Source organism: Sciurus vulgaris (assembly GCF_902686455.1).
Source record: "Sciurus vulgaris genome assembly, chromosome: 9".
NCBI lineage: Eukaryota > Metazoa > Chordata > Mammalia > Rodentia > Sciuridae > Sciurus > Sciurus vulgaris.
Window position 1 is genome coordinate 133,430,852 of NC_136469.1, and position 21,368 is coordinate 133,452,219.

General features: G+C 39.7%; 2 protein-coding genes across 7 annotated transcripts in view; one reads left to right on the forward strand and one right to left on the reverse strand.

The window, feature by feature from the left end:
• Window positions 1–4,241, forward strand: part of FAM184B (family with sequence similarity 184 member B) — a 135,593-nt gene extending 131,352 nt beyond the window's left edge. For both annotated transcript variants that reach the window (XM_079154253.1, XM_079154254.1), the window contains 2 exons: window positions 203–402; window positions 1,915–4,241. In XM_079154253.1, the coding sequence (XP_079010379.1) occupies window positions 203–402; window positions 1,915–2,008 (294 nt within the window). In that variant the 3' untranslated portion in view covers window positions 2,009–4,241. The remainder of the gene's footprint in view (window positions 1–202; window positions 403–1,914) is intronic.
• MED28 (mediator complex subunit 28) overlaps window positions 1–11,183 on the reverse strand; it is a 75,781-nt gene extending 64,598 nt beyond the window's left edge. For 4 of the 5 annotated variants that reach the window (XR_013766275.1, XM_079154270.1, XM_079154271.1 and 1 more), the window contains exons 1-4: window positions 10,982–11,183; window positions 9,964–10,030; window positions 8,657–8,769; window positions 6,936–7,152 (exon numbers count right to left, since the gene is read on the reverse strand). Coding sequence is in view for 4 of the 5 variants with exons in the window: in XM_079154270.1 (XP_079010396.1) it covers window positions 6,955–7,152; window positions 8,657–8,769; window positions 9,964–10,030; window positions 10,982–11,140 (537 nt within the window). In the remaining variant the exon portion in view is untranslated. Of the gene's footprint in view, window positions 1–3,955; window positions 5,062–6,935; window positions 7,153–8,656; window positions 8,770–9,963; window positions 10,031–10,981 lie in introns of those variants that run through there. The other variant, XM_079154269.1, reaches the window with a different exon arrangement.
• Between the last annotated feature and the right edge of the window lie 10,185 nt (window positions 11,184–21,368).

Sequence of the window (21,368 nt, forward strand, 5' to 3'; positions counted from 1 at the left end):
TAGCATGTTTGAGGCCATGAGTTTCATCTCCAGAACTGCAAAAATAAATAATAATAAAATAATATTTAAAAGTAACATGTGAGTATATCATGAAAGTTGCTGCCTCTTTCCTGTGATCGCTTTGGTTGGGTGGGCCTTCTTTACCTTTACAATGAAGTCTTTTGTGGGACACACTAATAGAGCTTTCCTCTACTACAAACAGAAGAAGAGGATAGAGGAGGTGCCCAGCCGGGTGGTCAGCGTGCCAAACCTTGCCTCCTACGCCAAGAACTTCCTCAGTGGGGACCTGGGCTCCAGACTCAATGCGCCTCCGCTGACCAAGTCACCCAGCTTGGACCCAAGCCCCAGCTGCAGTCGGCCTTATAAACCTACCCAGTCTCTAGATGCTAAGACTGCCACAAGGTAGGGGTGCAGGGCCATCATTCCATCTCTCCAGGGATGGGCCGGCGGGGGCGGGAGGACTGTGACATTAGAATCCTTTCCGGCACCTGCTCAATACTCCGTATTTGGGCAAATATAAAGAGTAGCAAAACCAGCCCTGCCTTGCAGAAATAACAATTTAGTCTAACAGGAAGATTATGTAAAAGAGGGGAATTATGTCATTCTTTGGAAGGGGTACTATTTCTGGTACCAAATCCCGGAAGGCCTTTTTTAATGGAATTAATTAGCTGAGAACTTTGGTGTGGGTTACATAGAGGGTGGACTGTCCTCACCTGGCCTTGATGTCTGTATGCAAAATCTGGTCCTCATTTTTCTTAGCTGTGTTGCCTTGGCCAGTCACTTGACCTCTTTGGTTCCCTGTATTCCCACCTTGAAAGTGAAAACCATTCCCACCTCCTCAGACTGATGTGAGACTAAAGGAATTAACCCACAGAACATGTTTAGCATAAGACGTGGCACAAAAGGGTTCAGTACAGTTTTCACTATTATTAAGGCTATTTCCCAAGATTTATTGTATTATTTTGGAATTTTAAGGTTTCTAGATCTGTGGGTTTGGTTGACTGTGCATAATGATCAGATGCCACTTCCTTTCTCTTCCCTTGCTTCCTGTTTTTCTCAGAGACTTGTGATTTTCCTGTGTTTACTAATTCTCCTTCCTTTCCAGTTTTCCTTTCAGAGGGCACATATTTTAAATTCTGAGCTTAAAGTTTGCATTTCAGAAAGGGTCCCATCTAAAATGTTCTGTCCCAGAGGCCCTGCCTGCCTGCCTGCTGCCCCAGGGATGAGAACTTTGTGAGTGTGCAGCTGGAACGAGCCCCGTGCTTTCCTTTTATGGGTCCAGCCTGTTTCCCAGCTGTGGCAACTCAGGCCCAGAGCCCCCAAACACCCCTCTGTTAACAGCCAGAGCCAGCCCCTGACTCTGACCATGGGTTTCTCCTAGTCAATATGCACTTGTTTAAAGCTCTTCTGTTGTTTTACATGAAGCTTCACAAGGGCACACAGAGACTGATCTGCCAGGTGTACGGGGGCTTGTCACCTACTGTTTCTCCTTTTCAATCCAGTAGGCTAATTTCAAGGCCTCAGGGAGAGGTTAGAATACACTAGACAGCTGGCAGTATCCACAATGTTCTGCTGACCTATTTTATAGTTTTTAAAATTAAACTTATCTAATTTGTACCTGAATTAAAATAATAAAAGTTACAAAATATATACCTCATTAGTATAATAATAACTACTAGCTCTTAAAGGAAACAATGGAGCAGCAAACAATGGAGAACCTTCTGTTTTCAAAACAGGAACTGGACTTTTCCTCCCCACCCCATTCCTTACACCTGTTTCCAGCCACGAAGAGCTGGTCTCCAGCTGGAATCTTCCAAGTAAAGAAAGAGTTCTTTCCTTGGAAAGGTAATGGGGCATTCCATTGTCTACTGAACAATTTTCAAAATCACAGAAGAAACTTTTGTTTGTTTTTAGGTCACAAGATGGTGAACCAGCCCAAGCCAAAGAAGCCCAGCAGAAACAGGGCTCCCCACACCAGGAGTGGTTTACCAAGTACTTCTCCTTCTAAACTCTGCCTTGAGATACCTCACAGAGAGGACGTTAGGAAACCACTTAAAACATCCGAAGGAATGAACTACAACCAACCAAACCAACACTTCATATTGTTTCATTGTGACACCAGTTCATTAAAAATCTTGATACTAAAGATAAATCAAACCAATGTTATTAAGAAGCACCCACAGGAAACATGTTATTTATGTTCCAGTGACCTACACCACTGTATTTCCAGTGTCCGTGACATTGTACTCCACTTTGTGGGCTGACTTTGTGATTTCGTGGTCTACTTTAAAACTGGTTTCATTTTTCCTGATGCTAGTCATTTCCACTTGAAAAGTTTTCTATGTAAAATAATATAATTCCAAAATACATATCCAACCTCAGCAGCAAGAGGACTAAAATAAAGTTCAAAATAAACAGGAAAGTCAGTTACAAAAAACCCACCTATTTGGAATGGACTGCAGCATGCTACGTTGCATGTTCTGATTTCCTAGGTCTAGGACAGGCAGCAGATTACAGAGGGGCTACACCTACCTCAAAAGGGGCTTTACAAGATTAAACAATGAGTGACGGTAACCATCACAAATTGGAATTTTCTGTAACTGTGCCTCGCCCCCATCATACATCTGTTTCAATGAATGTCATGTCAACTTGTTATTTTGGAAAGTTTCTAGACCGCCTGCTCTCTGAAGTCAAAGATCTATGGAACCCCTGGTCTTTGGTTTTGGGACATTTGCCTCGTGAGGGGTTGCTGCCTGTTGCATGGATTCACAGTAGATCAAAGGGCACTGGGAATGGCTGCTCACGGTGCTGACGTTGCTCAGTCCACACGCACTGTCTTACCCTGGGACAGAGCAATGTGACTCGACAAGACTCAATACAACATTTAGTGGGCAAAATATCTTCTCGATCCTTTGGTGCTGGCCCAGTAAGTGGCCCATAAACAGGCGTTCACTCTGTGCACTGTCAAATCCTTGCTCTTTGAATAAAACTTCAAACGACTGAACAATAAGAATGGTTGTGACTGGTATTGCTTTTCCTTAGAAAGGGAAAATTAGATGAAGACAGAGTTGGAAATAGGAAATTCACTTTAAGCTCAGTCGGAACATCTACAAATAAAAAGTGGCCAGTGACACTTGATACATGTCAATTTGAGAGAAATGCAAGTAAAACAAATCAAGAAGCCAGTAAGATTTTGTTGTTGGTGCTGCAATGCTGGGGACTGAACCCAGGGATTCACTCATGCTGCCAGCTAGTGCTCTGGTATTGAGCTCAGAGTGTAGCTCAGTGGTACAGCACACACTTAACACGTGCAAAGCCCTGGGTTCAAAAAATGAGATTTTGGATTTTTTTGCATTGTGGAACACTTGCATGTACACAAGATTTTGGGAATGGGACCCTAGTCTAAACATGAAATTCACTTATGTTTCATACACATCTTAAAACAGGCTGCAGGGTAATTTTATATAATATTTTTAGTGCACCTGCATTTTGACTACAACTTGTCAGGTGTGGAATTTTCCACTTGCAATGTCATGTCAGTGCACAAAGACTTTTGGATTAGGGACACTCAGCCTGTCTCACATGAGTATAAAGTTCCAACAAATGAATTTTGGGAAAACAACATTCAGATCTTGGCCACAGCACTGTTTTTTTATTTTGTGACTTAAAAAGAAAAAAAAAACTACACACAGGTGGTTTTACCTCTGTGAGTTGAAACATTATCCCAACACTGTGCAACTTGTGATAACTAAAAGCAGACTGCACTTTATACTGCTGTCCTTTGACTCAGCATGATACCTCTGCAGGGACAGAATTATGTTAATTGAGAGACTACATCTGTTTTGACTCCTTTCTTATTTCAAGTGAAAAAGTCATTCAATTTGTAGCTTCTACCCTGAAATAACTATATCTTTGTTAACCAAATCTTTGAATTCTTCTACAATTTTTTTTTGGGGGGACAATTTACTTGAGTATTGACGATAAGGCAGCTAAGGATACACAAATAGAACTTTTAGTTTATTACCAAATCAACCATCCTGAAAGTTTTTACAAATTTATACCCTTACCAGCAGAAAATGAAATTTCCACCCTTTTGTACCCAACATAATGACAACAAAACATGATTTGATAGATAATATTCTAGGACTGGGGATATAGCTCAATTGGGGCTGGGGATATAGTTCAGTTGGTAGAGAGCTTTCCTCGTATGCGCAAGGCCCTGGGTTCAATCCCCAGCACTGGGGAAAAAAAAAAAAAAAATTCTACCAGTCTGAACTGGCGTCATCTGATTCCTTCAATCTCTCAAGAGCAGAAGGACCTAGGGGTGATGGCAATGGCCTGCAGATAACAATGGCAATTAAGAGACATGGACTGCTTCAGGACTGAGTTAGCAGGGAGAAACAGGATTAGATGCTACATCTTTTCAGGCTGTATTATGACAGAAGCTGAAGAGTTCGATGTTCCTAGAGCTCCACTGTTTCTTAACTGGGATAGAAAATAATACATTCATCCCATCAGTTGCCACAGACCATAGACCTGGCCCTTAACTGCTCCAGCTTACTGCCACCTCCAATGCAGTGGTTGTGATTGAGACTTCTGGTCAATAGGCACTGTCCAGGATCCATCTGGACTCTGTAAAGGTGAGGCCGGCAAATTAAACAGCTATGACATGGACGTTTTCAGTATCTTCTAGATTTCTAAGGGTGGCACTTATCTCCACCATTACCCTCAACTCCACCCCCAGGATACAATATGGTTTTTGTTTTCAGTGGTACTGGGGACTGAACCCAGGGCCTTACACATGCTGGGCAAGCATTCTACCAACAAGCCTCACCCCCAGCCTCCTGTGATACTTTTAATCTACTGTCTTCTACTAGCTCTCAGCTGTCTGCCCCACAGAAGGCAACTGATCTAGGACCCAGATCATGCAGAATGACAACCTTGCACAGGGCAGGCACTTCAGCTGCTGGGACAGGAGGGCAAAGCCATCAAGAGGTGGGAAGGGTTACCTACAGCACAGGAAGACAAGGGAAGTCCTGGAGCATGAACTCTGGTTTCTCCCTGAAGAACAGAGCAGCACAGAGAATTTCTATGTTCAGCAGTCATCAAAATGTTATTTAAAAAGATGTTAACAAACTGACATATTGAAAAGTTGTTATTTATTTGACAGAAAACTTCTGAATTAATATAAAGAAATGACAATAACTTGTATACACACTAATTCAAAACATTTTCACTAAGCACCAAGTAGAACAGTTCCCTATCTTTTCACCAAAAACACCTTTATCATTGAAAGACTGCTTCAAACTTAGTTTATTTAGGATTTTAATCAAGAAACCTAAAGCTGCCAATCAGAGCTTCTAATTAGCATAAGATGACCAGGTTAAACCCTTATGAGTAAAAAATAACTTTTAAGTTTCGACCTATACATTCCAACCAAGGGAATATGCTAGCCTCAGGCTGATCAACACAGGTCGGTCACAGGTCCACAAAACAAATATCATCCTCAAAGCGCACAAACAAAATGAGTTTATATATATATATATATATATACATATATACACACACACACACACACACACACAAAGTGAGAACAAAGTATTATGTAAAATACATGCTGTGTATATTCAGTGCCTAATAGGAGTAATGCCTATTTCCCATGAGCATACAATGCAGCAAGGGGCACAGAAACAAATACCACACCCTAACCCACAAGGCAGTGGAAGGAACGAAAGTCCTGTGCCTTGGAATGGAGTGGAGGCTTCTCGACCAGGTGGCATCCAGGCCAGATCAGGAACAAGAGTGGATATCAAAGCTTGTGGGGAAGGATCTTCCTTGTCGGAGAGGACAAAAGAGCAACAGACCTACTGACTACTCAGAAGACAGTGGAGTGTTTATACTGGCTGAAGGGATGTAATCTAAGAAAAGATACAACAGAGAACAGAAAACCTCCTCCAACAAGAGAGCAAATACCCTCCCCAGAGGAATCACAAGCTCTCTATGGAGGTGAAGGAGCCAAGGATCACTCTGCAGGTCACCTTCGCCCCAAGGCCCTAGTCCCTGGCAATCAAATTCATGAGCAAGAATCTTCTGTCATGTAAACTGACTTTTCTTCACCAAAAAGTAAAACAAAAACACAGGCAAACAACACAAAATTCAAAAGAAAAAGAATCAGACCAAGCTTTGACCCCTCGTACTTCACCTGTGTCCCAGCTGTCATGCTAGAGACTGGGTCTGCTTGTTACTCATGCTAGTTAACTACTGCAAGGCACCTAGCATATCATGCTCCTAGTACAGCTCCCCATCAAACAGGCAACACCACACAACACAAACTCACCCAAACAAAAGGCAGCATCAAATTAAGGATCTACTGTGATATTACTACACCAACAGCATATTTTAACCCTTTTTCTGACCCATTTTCAAAAAAATTTACAAAATATCTGTGCTACTATGGAAGCATTACAAACACTGCATTAGATTCCTCTTCTTGAGGTAGTTCAAAGTCTTGAGACAAAAAATTTACATATTTTTCTCTACTATCATGAATGGGTAGTAAATGTTAAAGGACTAAAACCAAACTCCTTCTCCCCTGATTCTGGAGTATTGTAATTTTCCCCCTCAGATAATAACAAACTAACAATTGGAAAAAAGTATATAAAGTCATATAAAAATTTTAAAAACAAGCAAAAAAACAAAAAAGAATCTGTGTCATCAAACTAAGTCTAAACTTTGCTACAAACAAAACCAAATCTCACTTGGTTCACCAAGCCATAAGCATTTTATAAACTAATCAAGTAATTAACAGTTCACAAAAATCAGGGAAATTTTTAGGTGGAAACAAAATTAAGACCAACTCATTCCCTGGCAAATAATTCTTCTAAAATGTCACATCCACACACAGAGGTTTGGTGAAACTGTCTTCAAGAGGCTACTTTGTAGGCCAGACCCCTCTCAGGTCTGCTTCAGAGGCGCAGGGATATTGGCAGAAGCCTGCTCCAGGTAGGCCAAGGAGCCCTGGGGGACTTCAGCTGGCTTTTTGTGCTGCACATTGATGTCCTCCAGCACCTGCTGCCAATGCCTGAGCTTTGTCAAATGCTTCTGCACCAGCGCATCTTTCCGCTGCAATTCATTCCTTAGTTCTGAGACGTCCTACAGATGAAAGTGATGGAGTAAGTCAGAGGGAACTCAAGGGAAATAATGAAGTTCCTGATTAGTGAAGAGTACCAAGAAGCAAATTCAAAATCAAGAGAATCCATTAAACCATATCAGCCCATTCCTCAGCTTGGCTCCAGTTTGACTAATGTAAAGCAACTCCTACAATGGAAGCTGACCACCTAACAACCAGAATTTTTATCTTTAATCATTTTCCTTTTATTCAGTAACAAAAGTCATAAAATTTAAAAAGCACTCCAGGGCGGTCAAAAAGAAAAATCAATTACTTTCTCATCCTGTTCCCCAGCCATCCAGCACCCCTCTCCAAAGACTACAGCTGAGATTAGAAAAAACTAAGAATGTGAAACACATCAATAATTGCTTTGAAGAATCCACAGCAAGCCAGCCAGATGCTGTGGTGCACATCTATAAACCCAGCTACTAGGGAGGCTGAGACAGAAGATCACATGTTAGAGGACTGCCTGGGCAACTTTGAAAGATCTCAAAATCTTTAAAAAAAATAAATAAAGGTAGGGAGCGAGGAGGTGGGAATACAGCTCAGTAATCCTCAGTACCACAAAACAAGAATTCACAGTACTGTCCTAAAATTTCAGATTACAAAGTGTTAAAATCTTATCTTTAAGAGATTTTTATGAACATCAGCATTAAAATCTTTTATTAACACCCAGCCTTAACCACACCTGCATCGTTATGCAAGTTTTTTTAAATTAGGAAAAAATGTAGCACAACAGACTGTTAAGAATGCCATCATCTTATAATTCTCCCTCTCAACAGCTGGTATCATAACCCAAAAGAACCTTTCTGATTAACTGGTCAGTTTCTGGGAGCTTCTTTCTTAAACTACCAAAACCTGATAACTTCAATTCAGTGTTTCTCACTGGGAGCATCAACAGCCTTTGGGGCGGGAGGATTCCTCAATTCTCCACACTGAGGTGGCAGGTCCTGGTCTGATCATTCCTTGTCATTAAAGCTTCCTAGTCCTATGGCAACCCCAACATATTTCCAAATGCCCCACTTTAGAATGACTAAGACCACCCAAATCCTGAGTTTTAAGGAACCATGGCAGATCATTTACTTTTTGATTCTTTGAACAAAATTAAACATACCCCTTTCTATGTGAGGCACAGGGCAAGGCAACCGGGGACAAAGATCACAGTTCCGGTCCAAAATGGGTTTCTGTCTGTATTAATGGTTTTTCACAAGGCAGAACTTTCTATTTAAGAGAAATTCACTGTGAAAGCCAGTGTGTGACAGAAGCAGGCAGAGCTGCTCTGTTGGCAGCTCTGCTTTACACTCCTCACTCCCAGAGGCCCTTTTTGTACAGGTTGTCACAAACGCTGACAACCAGCAGGGCTTCACACTGATCTATAAAGCCCTGACACAGTTCACAAAAAAAGGATGATGTCTTTCATTAAAGCCTAAATGGAATTTTAAGATCTAGTGCTCTTCCTAAGAGGTGAGGAAAAAACTGAGTTTGTACCTCTTTGATAACTTGCTCCGGTTTCTGTACAGACAACTGCAATCTTTTCTGTAGAAAGAAGCATTCTGTCTGTCTTGCAATGTCTAGAAACTTCTGGATACACTGATCAACACCTTTAAAAAAAGGAAGAAAACATTAAATTAAGAAAAACACTAAACATATGTATCGTCCACATAAATGAATAGTCAAACATTAAAAAGCACCTTTCTCATCAATGTAATACAGGATTTTAATCTTGGCGGTAGCAATAATAATGGCTCAAAACTTCCCAGGTGTTAAGCAACATTGAATAGCGAATAATTTGTAAGATAATGAGATGGCATGTGCCTGTAATACCAGCAGGGAGGCTGAGGCAGAAGAATGTGAATTTCCAGGCCAGTCTGGGCAGCCCAGTGAGACACTGTCTCAAAGTTAAAAATTAAAAGGGCTGGGGATGTAGCTCAGTGTTAGAGCACCAGTACCAGAAAGGGGAAAGAAAAGAAAAAAAAAAAAGATATAATTTGCACTTTTATGAGAAGTAAAAGAAACCTTACACAATATGAACACTGTAAGGTCTTCTAATTAAGAATCCAAGATTCAGCAATTAGCATCATGATTTCTAGTTAAAACAGAACATTTAAAATATAGTACAAAGAAGTGAGAAGAACTGACTTCTTTGGAGACACAACGCTGGGGTAAAGGACAAACACAAATGACTTTTCTCTGTAGCACCTGTTCAAAAGATTTTAACCACCTAGCCAGGAGTGGTAGCACATTCCCAGCTACGGGAAGCTGAGGGCCAGCTGTGGTAACCAAGCAAGATCCTATCTCAAGGGCTGGGGTTATGGCTTAGGGGTAGGGCACTCCCCTAGCATGGGTGAGGAACCAGATTTAATTCTCACACCGCATATAAATAAATAAAAATAAAGGTCCATCAACAACTTTAAAAAGATCCTATCTCAAAATAAAAAAGGCTGGGGAAGTAGTTCAGTGGTAGGGCACCCCTGGATTCAATCTCAAACAACAAGGAGGGAAAAAAGATAAGCAATTTGTGAAATTTTTTAAAAAAGCAGTTCACACTATTACTCTTTTTTCCTAGTACCAATAAGAAAAGGCCATTATAAATGGTTCATTCTTAATGACATAACATCTCAGTTAATAAAATGAACAAAAACCCCAGCAATTAATATTGACTATCTGTATATATCTTATTCCCCAGAATAGTTCCCTTAGGGTACACACAGGACTGAAATAAACCAAGTGTAAAATCAGCAATTAAGGAATCTTGCTGAAGGCAAGAACACTGTCTACAAAGAGGGAATTCTTACCAGTTCGAATTTCTTCCTGATCGGTTCCATTGACATAATCCTGACTCACGAGAGAAGCAAAGCAAGCCTGTTCATCAAAACATCAAAAAAGAAAAAGATGGCATCTGCACACCAAAATCTTCCGAGTGAGCCATAACTTCTGTGGTCATTCAACAAGTTAGTGCACATGAGATGACAAGATAGGCCAATGAGGCTGGGGAGATAGCTCAGTTGGTAGAGTGCTTGCCTTGCAAGCACAAGGCCCTGGGTTCAATCCCTAGCACCACAAAAAAAAAAAAAAAAAAAAAACAAAAAAACAAGATAGGCCAATGAAGATACTTGGTAAACTGAGTCCCAAGTAACCTAACAAACAAGAAGCTGGTATTTTCTGGCATCATCATTTATTTGGTCTCTTTCCCTCCACCTGCGCTCTGAGTTTCAGTTTCTCCAATGATAAAAGAAAGGACTGGAACTTGATGGTTTCCAAGGATCCCTCCCACAACGACAGTGTATGATCTCAATATACCCCTTGCACCAAGGGACAACTTCTCCACCTCCCGGGAGAAAGCCGATCTCCAGGGGCGTCATCCGAACAGAAAAGAGAAGCATGTTAAGCAGGAGCCCCTGGAAGGCTTAGGCCACAAGGAGGAAATGGGCAAACTTCCGCAGAAACCTTTACCTTAAAATTGAGTCTTGAGAAAAAAAAGAAAGTTTAATAGCGGCGCTCCGTGAAAAGTTCGCGCTCCGAAAAGAAGCGAATCGGATACGCTAGGATAAGGGACAGCCTGCTGGGACCCTGGAAGGGTGCGGAGGTTGGGCGTTGGGCAAAATTTTAAGTCCACGGGCCTCCGCCAGCCGAAAGGAGTACCGGTCACCCCCTCACAGTGTGGGCTACAGAAAGTGACTAACGTTCTACGAGCCTCATTTCCCATTTGTAAACTGGGTGTTGCGATCGAGGAATGAAATAACTGCGTACGTGCAGGTTGCATTTTGAGGGACGAAGGGAGGGATGGGGACAGAGCCCCAAATCTCGGCTTACCTCGAATGACGACTCCAACTCGTCCACCAAGGTGCTGCTAGAAGTTCTCGGCGCGCCAGGCGCTGCGTGGAGAAGGGAAGCCTGGCCCGGGAGTCCTGGCGGGGGTGGCGGTGGCCCCGGAGGCTGCCCGGAGAACATACCGCCCAGCGGAGCCGCCATGTTTGGGATGGCGGGCCGTGGCCCACTGCGCCTGCGCGGAGCGGCGCCGGTCACGTGCTGTGCGTGGCCACGTGACAGGGCGGCCGCGGGGGGCCTTGGGTTGGGCGCCCGGAAATTGGATGCCCGGTTCTCCAGTTCAGCGCTCTTTCCTCTCAGGGAGGCCAGCTTGCTTTTCCTTGTTTTTGTTGAATACAAGGTTACCGGTTGTATGGGTGAAACCGAAACTTGGTCCTCGTTCTCTGTGTCAATCCAATAAGAAGACAGGTTCTAGAGAAAAAGGAAAAAGAAGGTTTATGGCTTTGCTGGCAAAGCAGAAACACAGGGGACTCCTGTCCCAAAGGCTGCGATTCTGCCCATCATGGGGAACAGAGGGTTTTTAAAGAGGTGATTCAGAGAAAATGAGATTAGGGAAGAGAGATCAGGGAGAAGTTTGGAGAAAAGAAGATCAGAGAGGACAAGTTTAGGGAAAAGAAGATCAGAGAGGAGAAGTTTAGAGAAAAGCAGATCAGGGAGGAGAACTTTAGGGAAAAGGAGACTGGGAGAAAGAAAAACGCGGTCAAAGGATCAAGTGAACCCCTGTTGCATGGGGAGAGAATTAGTCACCAGGGCGGAGAAGCCCCAGAGAGAGGCCGAGCTCTGTGGGACCTGGCTCTGCACTGAGCGCATGGAGGGACCTGGGCCAAGTTGTTCTCCCTCTGGGCCGGGTTTGCCCTTGGTAAAACGAGTTACCCATTCACTCCCCATCCGTTGTTGAGAGTTTACTACTCACAGGTTATAGCCCCAACAAGACAAGTAAGTGAAGCGACTGCCATTGTGGAGGCTACCTGTGTGCTGAATTGGTTTTGGGCTATATATAGTAGTGACCTCTCCGGTTATCAGTGAAGAGTTTTGCTTCCTCACAGGTTGAAGTTTGAACATTAGAGAAGTGGCAGAGGCAAGTGTACAAGCAAGTTTTATTTTTAAAAAATAGTAACAGACTTATCCCAAGAGGTAGAAGGGGGCCATGTCTGGTATCCTGGTATCCCAGGAAGTGAGAGTGTCCTGCCCATTTTATGCATTTTAGACTTACTTTGTTCTTCCCCCTTATCTCTCTTCTTCGTGCCCAGGTGACTATGCCCAGGAGATGCCGGCGGGGGTGGGTCGGGGGGATGGCCAAAAGGCGAGAAGCAGATGGGCAGAAGGAAGGGCCACATGGAGTGAGTCAGGGAGGTAGCAGCCCAACTCCCTGTCTGCAACATTTTGGGAGGGGTAGTATAGGCAGGTAATCTTGGTAATAAAAGGGCTCTGGAGACATTAACGGTCCAATCTCCCAGGGATGGCCTCCAACCTCCTGGACCCAAATCCATTTTCACGTCCACCCAGATTACCTGTCTACACTGACTGCCTGTCTTTAATTCTTGCTTCAGTAGCATCAAAGAGGAAGTGGCGACTGTGATCATCTAGTAACAACTTGCTTTTATCTCATTTATTTTTTTTAATCAAAAGCCTTAATTTTGGTTACCATCCAACACATTGAACCCTCCCTGTCCAGGCACTATTTTATGATCTCGAGGTTATGACTATCACCCCAAATTTCTGAAGGGAGAGAGACAAACATATAGCAATAGCATGGAGGTAAATGTGTAACAGTGGCCCACTTCAGCTTTTGAATACAGTTCTGAAGCTTTCTTTTTACGTTTTTCTTCATATATTTTAGTTTGCATTTTATCCACAAGACTATATAAAATATAATGCATTATAAAGTGCATGGATCAATTCAGGTCATCAACATTGCAAATACCACAATTTTGAAATGTTCTCTACTTTATATCTTCCTACAGTGTTTCTTAAAATATTCTCTCAAATATGTTTCATTTACTTTTTGGTGTAATCAACCTGTTGATTTGAGAATCTTTAATAAGACAAAAATGTACTAAAACTAAAGAGCAATGCTCTAAAATTCGTGGTATTTGCAGGAGTTATTTTACCACTTACTTTTTAAAATAAGGGTTTTATTTTTTTAATTTAATTTTTTTTCATTTTTACAGACTGCATTTTGATTCATTGTATACAAATGGGGTACAACATTTCATTTCTATGGTTTTACATAATGTAGATTCACACCATTCATGTAATCATACATATACACAGGGTAATACTATTTCATTCTACTCTCTTTCTCTTCCCCACCCGCTCCCACCCCATTTTCCTCTACACCATCCAAAATTCCTTCATTCTTCCTTCCCCCACCACCTTCCCTCGTTATATATTGTCATACACTTATCAGAGAAAGCATTCAGCCTTTGTTTTTTTGGGCTTGGCCTGTTTCATTTAGCATGATATTTTCCAACTTCATCCATTTACCAGAAAATGCCATAATTTTATTCTTCTTTATGGCTGAATAACATTCCATTGTGTATACATATCACAACTTCTTTATCCATTCATCAACTGAGGGGCATCTTGGTTGGTTCCACAATCTAGCGATTGTGAATTGAGCCGCTATGAACATTGATGTGGTTGCATCACTATAGGATGCTGATTTTAAGTCCTTTGGCTATAAACCAAGGAGTGGAATAGCTGGGTGAAATGGTGGGTCCATTCCAAGTTTTCCGAGGAATCCTACACTGCTTTCCAGAGTGGCTGCACCAATTTGCAACTCCACCAGCAATGTACAAGTGTGCCTTTTTCCCCACATCCACACCAACACTTATTATTGCTTGTGTTCTTGATAATAGCCATTCTAATTGGAGTTAGATGAAATCTTAGGGTGGTTTTAATTTGCATTTCTCTAATTACTAGGTATGATGAGCACTTTTCCATATATTTGTTGATCACCTGTATATTTTCTTCTGTGAAGTGTCTGCCCAGTTCCTTATCCCATTCATTAATTGGGTTCTTTGTATTTTTGGTGTAAAGTTTTTTAAGTTCTTTATAAACTGGAGATTAGTGCTCTGTTTGAAGTGTGTGTGGAAAAGATTTTCTCCCACTTTGTAGGCTCTCTCTTTATGTTATGGATTGTTTCCTTTGCTGAGAAAAAGCTTTTTAGTTTGAATCCATCCCATTTATTGATTTATTGCTTTTATTTCTTGTGCTATGGGGGTCTTAAGGAAGTCGGTCCTAAGCCAACATGATGAAGATTCGGGCCTATTTTTCTTCTATTTAGTGAAGGGTCTCAGGTCTAATTCCTAGGTCCTTGATGCATTTTGAGTTGAATTTTGTACAGGGTGAGAGATAGGGGTTAAATTTCATTTTACTACATATGGATTTCCAGTTTTCCCAGCACCATTTGTTGAAGAGGCTGTCTTTTCTCCATTGTATGTTTTTGGCACCTTTGTTTAGTATGAGATAACTGTACTTATGTGGGTATGTCTCTGTGTCTTCTATCCTGTACCAATGGTCTACATGTCTATTCTGGTGCCAATACCATGCTGGTTTTGCTACTATTGCTGTACAGTATAGTTTAAGGTCTGGTAATGTGATACCTCCTGCTTCACTCTTCCTACCCAGATTGCTTTGGCTATCCTGCATCTTTTGTTCTTCTAGATGAATTTCATGATTGCTTTCTCTATTTCAATGAGAAATGTCATTGGGATTTTAATTGGAATTGTGTTAAATCTGTACAACACCTTTGGAAGTATGGCCATTTTGATAATATTAATTCTGCCTATCCAAGAACACGGGAGGTCTTTCCATCTTCTAAAGTAGTCTTCAATTTCTTTCTTTAATGTTCTGTAGTTTCCATTGTAGAGATCTTTCACCTCTTTGGTTAGACTGATTTCCAAGGGTTTTTTTTTTTTTTTTTTTTAAATGAGATTATAGTAAATGAAGTTTTCCTCATTTCCCTTTCAAATGATTCATTGCTTATGCATGAAAATGCTTTACATTTATGTGTGTTGGTTTTATATCCTGCTATTTTGCTGAATTCATTTACTAAGTCTAGAAGTTTTCTGGTGGAGTTTTTTGGATTCTGTAAATATAGAATCATGTCATCGGCAAATAGTGACAGCTTGAGTTCTTCTTTTCTTATTTGTGTCCCTTTAAATTTTTTGGTCTGTATAATTGCTCTGGTTAGTATTTTAAGGACGATGTTGAATAGAAGTGATGAAAGAGGGCATCCCTGTCGTGTTCCAGTTTTTATAAGGAAATTCTTTCAGTTTTTATCCACTAAGAATGATGCTGACCATGGGCTTAACATAAATAGACTTTACAATGTTGATGTGTGTTCCTACTATCCCTATTTTTTCTAGTGTTTTGAGCATGAAGGGGTGTTGTATTTTGTTGAACACTTTCTCTGCATTTATTGAAATAAGCATATGATTCTTAACCTTAAGTCTATTGATGTGATGAATTACATTTATTGATTTCTGGATGTTGAACCAACCGTGCATCCCCGGGATGAACCCCACTTGATTGTGGGGCCCTATCTTCTTAAAATGTTTTTGGATATGGTTTGCCAGGATTTTGTTAAGGATTTTGGTGTCTATATTCATCAGCTATATTGGTCTAAAATTTTCTTTCCTTGAAGTGTCTTTGTCTGGTTTTTATATCAGAGTGATACTAGCTTCATGGAATGATTTTGGAAGGGTTCCCTCCATTTCTATTTCATTAAATACTTTGAGAAGTGTTGAAATGAGTTCTTTTGAAGGTCTTGTAGAACTCAGCTGAGAATCCATCTGGTCCTGGGCTTTTCTTTGTTGGTAGGCTTTTGATGGCTTCTTCTATTTCATTGCTTGAAATTGATCTGTTTAAATTGTGTATGTTTTCCTGGTTCAGTCTCTAGAAGTTTGTTGATGTCTTTGATGTTTTCTATTTTGTTGGAGTATGGATTTTCAAAGTAGTTTCTCATTATGTTATGTATTACAGTGGTGTCTGTCATGACATTTCCTTTTTAATCACAAATTTTAGTAAGTTGAGTTTTCACTCTCCTTTTTTGTTAGCGTGGCTAAGGGTTTATTTTGTTTACTTTTTCAAAGAATCAACTTTTTGTTTTGTCAATATTTTGAATGTTTCTTTTGTTTCAATTTCATTGATTTCAGCTCTGATTTTAATTATTTCTTGTCTTCTACTGCTTTGGGTATTGGTCTGTTCTTCTATTTCTAGGGCTTTAGATGTAATGTTAGGTCATTTAGTTGTTGACTTTTTATTCTTTTCTTGAATGTGCTCTGTGCAATGAAATTTCCTCTTACTACTGCTTTCATAGTGTCCCAAAGATTTTGGTATGTTGTATTGTCATTCTCATTTATCTCTAAGAATATTTTTTTTTATCTCCTCCCTGATGTTTTGTGTTATCCATGCTTCATTCAATAGCATATTATTTAGTCTCCAAGTGTTGGAGTAGTTTCTGTTTTTTATTTTGTCATTGATTTCTAATTTTATTTCATTATGATCTGATAGAACACAAGGTAGTATCTCTAATTTTTTTGCATTTACTAAGGGCTGCTTTGTGGCATAACACACCGTCTATTTTAGAGAAGGATCCATGTGCTGCTGAGAAGAGTGTTTGCTCATTAATGGATGGAATATTCTATATATGTCTGTTAAGTCTAAGTTATTGATTGTGTTATTGAGTTCTGTGCTTTCTTTGTTTAGTTTTTTTTTGGAAGATCTATTCAGTGGTGACAATAGTGTGTTAAAGTGACCCAGAATTATTGTGTTATGGTCTATTTGATTCCTGGAATTGAAAAGGATTTGTTTGATGTACATGGATGCTTGTTGTTTGGAGCATAAATATTTATGATCATTATGTTTTCCTGACTTATGGTTCCCTTAAGCAGTATGAAATGTCCTTCTTTATCCCTTCTGACTAACTTTGGCTTGAAGTCCACTTTATCTGATATAAGGATGGAAACCCCCGCTTTTTTACTGAGTACATGTTTATGGTAGGTTTTTTCCATCCTGTGTTCATGATTTCTTATCATCATCTCTGTTTGGTCAACTTTATTTTCAAGATTAAATATTTTGTGTTCATTGTCTGAGGTTCTGTCTTCCAAGTGTCTAGTCTATTGGTGATGCTTTCCATTGAGTTTTTTATTTGGTTTATTGTTTCCTTCATTTCAAGGATTTCTGTTTGTTTGTTTTTTGAGAATCTCTCTTTGTTGAAATGATCTTTTGCTTCCCTGCAGTTGCTCTTTCAATTGTTTATCGGAGTGATCATTCATTGCCTGCATTTGCACTCTTATCTCATCCTTTGCTTCATGAATCATTTTAATTATGTATATTCTGAACTCCTTTTCTGACATTTCTTCTACCATGCCATCACTGGATTCTATTAATATAGAATCTAGTTTTGTTTGGAACATTTTCTTCCCTTGTTTTTTCATGTCGTTCACCTGTCTTCCCCTCTAGCAGTGCAGATCTGGGGGATTGTAGTTTCCCTCCTATAGGCTTATAGTGACCCCACAGATTTCCAAAACCTCTTATTTAAGGGGGAGATCAATATTAGCAGCACCCAGCACAGACAATATGCAGCCCTTAACCTAATAGCCCCTATGAAGACGTTAACAATATTGTCATAATAAACAGAGAGAATGAGTTCATTTATTACCTATAGTATAACAACTAGATTTGCAATAAGGTCTGCAGTTTCTAATGGAGGACAAAGAGGGTAAAGTGTATAATGTAACTGTTAATGGGATAAGGAAAGAGTATATAGAAGTTCTAGATTGTAGAAAGAGTGAAAGTGTGATCAAAAGAAGTTGGTTGTTAGCCTGAGAAAAGGGAGAAAGAGACTCTGAGGAAACTGGTAAACAGAAGGAAAATAGAGCAAGAAAAGTGAAGAAATAAAAATTTTAAAATTTTCAAAAAGGAGAAAAAAAATCTATAATGTAACCATCATACAGTATTCAAACCTCTCAGTCTTCAGTAGTTTTATGCATGAGAGGTACCTAACAATGAGCTTCCAGTCTCCAGCAGTCGTCTGAATGAGATTTTCCCCACCTAAAGATGGGAGCTTCTACTTCCAGGATAATCCAAGATGGCCACACTGGCTTCCAAATGTGTTGCCAAATGGGGAGCTGCAGCTCGGGGGGAGTGGGCATGATCGGCTAGGGGTCCTGGAGGCAAGGTGTGGTTGATACGGTTGAGGGGTCCTGGTGGCGGGGCATAGTTAGTTGGTCCAGGGGTCCTGGAAGCAGGGTGAAGTCAGGCTAAGGGGTCCTGGAGATGGGGCTTGGTCAGTCTGGCTGGGGATCCTATAGCGCCTGGCTATTGTCTCAAAATGATGGCAGCCACTTGCAACCAAATCTGCAGGTACTATAACAGTGGACTTCCTGGCAACAGCAGGCAGCTGGTGATCTGCTGGTGGATTACAGTCAGTCTGCAGGCTACCAGTGGACAATCAGCAGTTGGACCTCAGGTGGTGGGTGATGAGTTGGTGAAAGGCAAGCGATGGGAAGGCAAATGGACAAATGGCAGATGATAGGTGTTAGTGAGCAATCTGCACTCAAAAGTAGTCAATATGTTGGCAGACTGCAGGTGATCACAGTGGACAAATGGGGTAAACAGCAGGGGATGGATATGCAGCAAAGTCTGCCTCAGAGAGAAACAGATACCCTCTGCTTGACAAGGAATGCAGTCTTCCTCTATTCCGCCATCTTGGATCTCTCAATTTTTTAAATTTTTAAATTTTTTAAGTTGTAGATGGACACAATACCTTTCTCTTATTTATTAATTTACATGTGGTGCTGAAAATTGAACCCAGTGCCTCACATGTGCAAGGCAAGAGCTTTACCACTAAGCCACAACCCCAGCCCTGTCAATGGTCTTTCTTCTGTAGCTTCTTCCTGCTGGTTAGGGGCAGAGTCTCATTCCTGTAAAAAGTGGTTCAGGGAGGGCTTTAGGTGGGAGCAGAGTTTTTGGAGCTAGAGGTGTCAATAGTGAGTTGTAGGTTTCAGCTTTGGGTGTCAGGGACTGGTAGTCTTAGAGGAGAAGTGGTTGATTGACCAATTGGTTTGTGAATTTGTGTATCTGATCTTGTAGGAACTTCTGTAGGCAATTTAGCAGGCATGGTCCTGTTTAGGAAGATCTGTAGGCCTTAAACCAACCAAAAATTTCTGAATCTGGCAGTTCTCTTGATAGTTATCAGGCACTCCTGCCTAAGAATCTCTTTTGTATCCTCCAGTCTTACTTATTCTTGGGGCTAAGACAAGTGTACATCCTAAGTCACAGTTGGAGGGTCCCTTTTATTTAATTGGGGTTTGCATTATCTTGTCAGTCCTATAGGTGATGGCTTATTATTTCAAATTAATTCAGGTTGTTTGTTCTTGAAGAAGTGCTTCTGCAAAACATTAATCAGGCAACAGTTATAGAGTTTATAAGGAAAATACAAAATGGAATTAAAAACAGTAAAAACATTTAGTTTGTGTAATAGCTATCTTTCATTTTGACTGAGCTATACATTATATCACATTATATTCCCTGTTTGAGATCACAGTAACTTTACAAGAAAAAACAATCTTTTGAATATAACTTTAATTTTTTATTTTTTATTTTTGAATATAACTTTAAATGGGCTATAGTCTGGCTTATTTTGGAGCCACTCTAACATGCAGTAAGGTGGGAGGCAGAGCCTTATCTCAGGTAAAGTGGGGCTCTTCAAAAACCTTAGGCAAAATGTTCTAGTTTTGAAACTGGATCTTTGCCTCTTTTTAAAATATCATTTCATGAAGTTTACACATGTTGTTTCCTAAGTCTATATGAATGCTGTTTCATACAATATAATATTATGTATAAAACATGAATCAAAGAAAGGCTGAGGGAGCTTTTAACTTTCTAATTGTGTGGCAAAGTGGCAAAATGCTTTCATGATTCACAATATTAACCTTTAAACAAACCAGGCTCTCACTAACTTTTAGAAATACATTTACATTTTTATCCCAGTGTAGAATGTAATATAAAATTTTACATATAGCCTATTGATAACAGGTCCTGTTATAAAACATTAAATGATATAAATGAATCTCCAATAAAATTTACTATTTTTATAAGTTTTTAAATTACCATTACAGACAAGTTTAGTTTGGAGATCAGCAGCTTCATACATTTTCTGCTTTAAAGACTTGTATACCTGGAAGATATGAACACGTTTAATACACAAAGAAAAGTGACCACTCCACAATTACCTTGATATTTTTATATTAACCAAATTTAGTTTTTAAAGAAAAATTTAGACTCTGTAATGTAGTACAATACCCTAACAGTTGTTATTTAACCATAATTGTAGGAGCCCTAATTTTTAAGATTAATCACTCTAAAAAATAAAACTTAAGAGACACAGTGTTGAGTAATTAGTGTTTTTAATAAATCTTTGTCATTTTAACATATAGATTAAAACTTTATATCAGCACATTAGTATTTGATCTTAGGGGAGAATCTTAAATAGCTTTAACTGATTGTCTCACATACATATAACCAACTTAGTTACATACAAACTTGTTGATATTTGCCCTTTACTTTCACACCTTTTTTCTTAGCACTTACTTAGACCCTCATCACATGAGCACTTTCTTGTTCAGAAACATTTTCTTCTCCTTTCTACTAAATATATTTTTGTACCTAGAACCTCTTTCCTATTTGTTGACCCCTTTTCTGTTCACATTCTGAAACAACTCATGAAATTTCTGAATTTAGATAAATTACCCCATTTTAATAAAATGAAATACTTTATGTTATTTACAGTACTCTAATTGAAGCATAGTTGAAACTTTTGGACCCCTTGTACATAGAATCATATCTGTTTTTTACCAGTTTATTAAAACACAAATAATGTTCAAGTATATCACCCTATGGAATTTAAGGAGTTAAGAGTACTTGGTGTTATATTTAAAAGTTAGCAGTTAGCATTTTAACTTTGTAAATTAATCAGATGTCTCTAACAAACACATTTGAGTAATCCCATACATGTCAAATCTATTTGCTTATTTTACTGTAAAAACCAAGATATCAGACTACTGTATTGAAAAGTCTCTGTCATCTGTTTCTTGTTGAAGAAAAGTCCTAGAAACAATGGATTAGACATTTTATAGACATCAAAATTTTATTAGTTTGGCCACCTAGAGAGACTTGTGAGTTATAATTTTAAAGACATTTTACCTTCATTTGTTTACCCAATGTAAATTGAACCTTTTAAAATCATGTGAATTAAAGGTATCTGGATCCATATTTTTGAATTTTAATTCATGAGCGCTCATGATCTATCAATTTTGATATCATATACATGATATATGAACACACACATATATAGACAGAC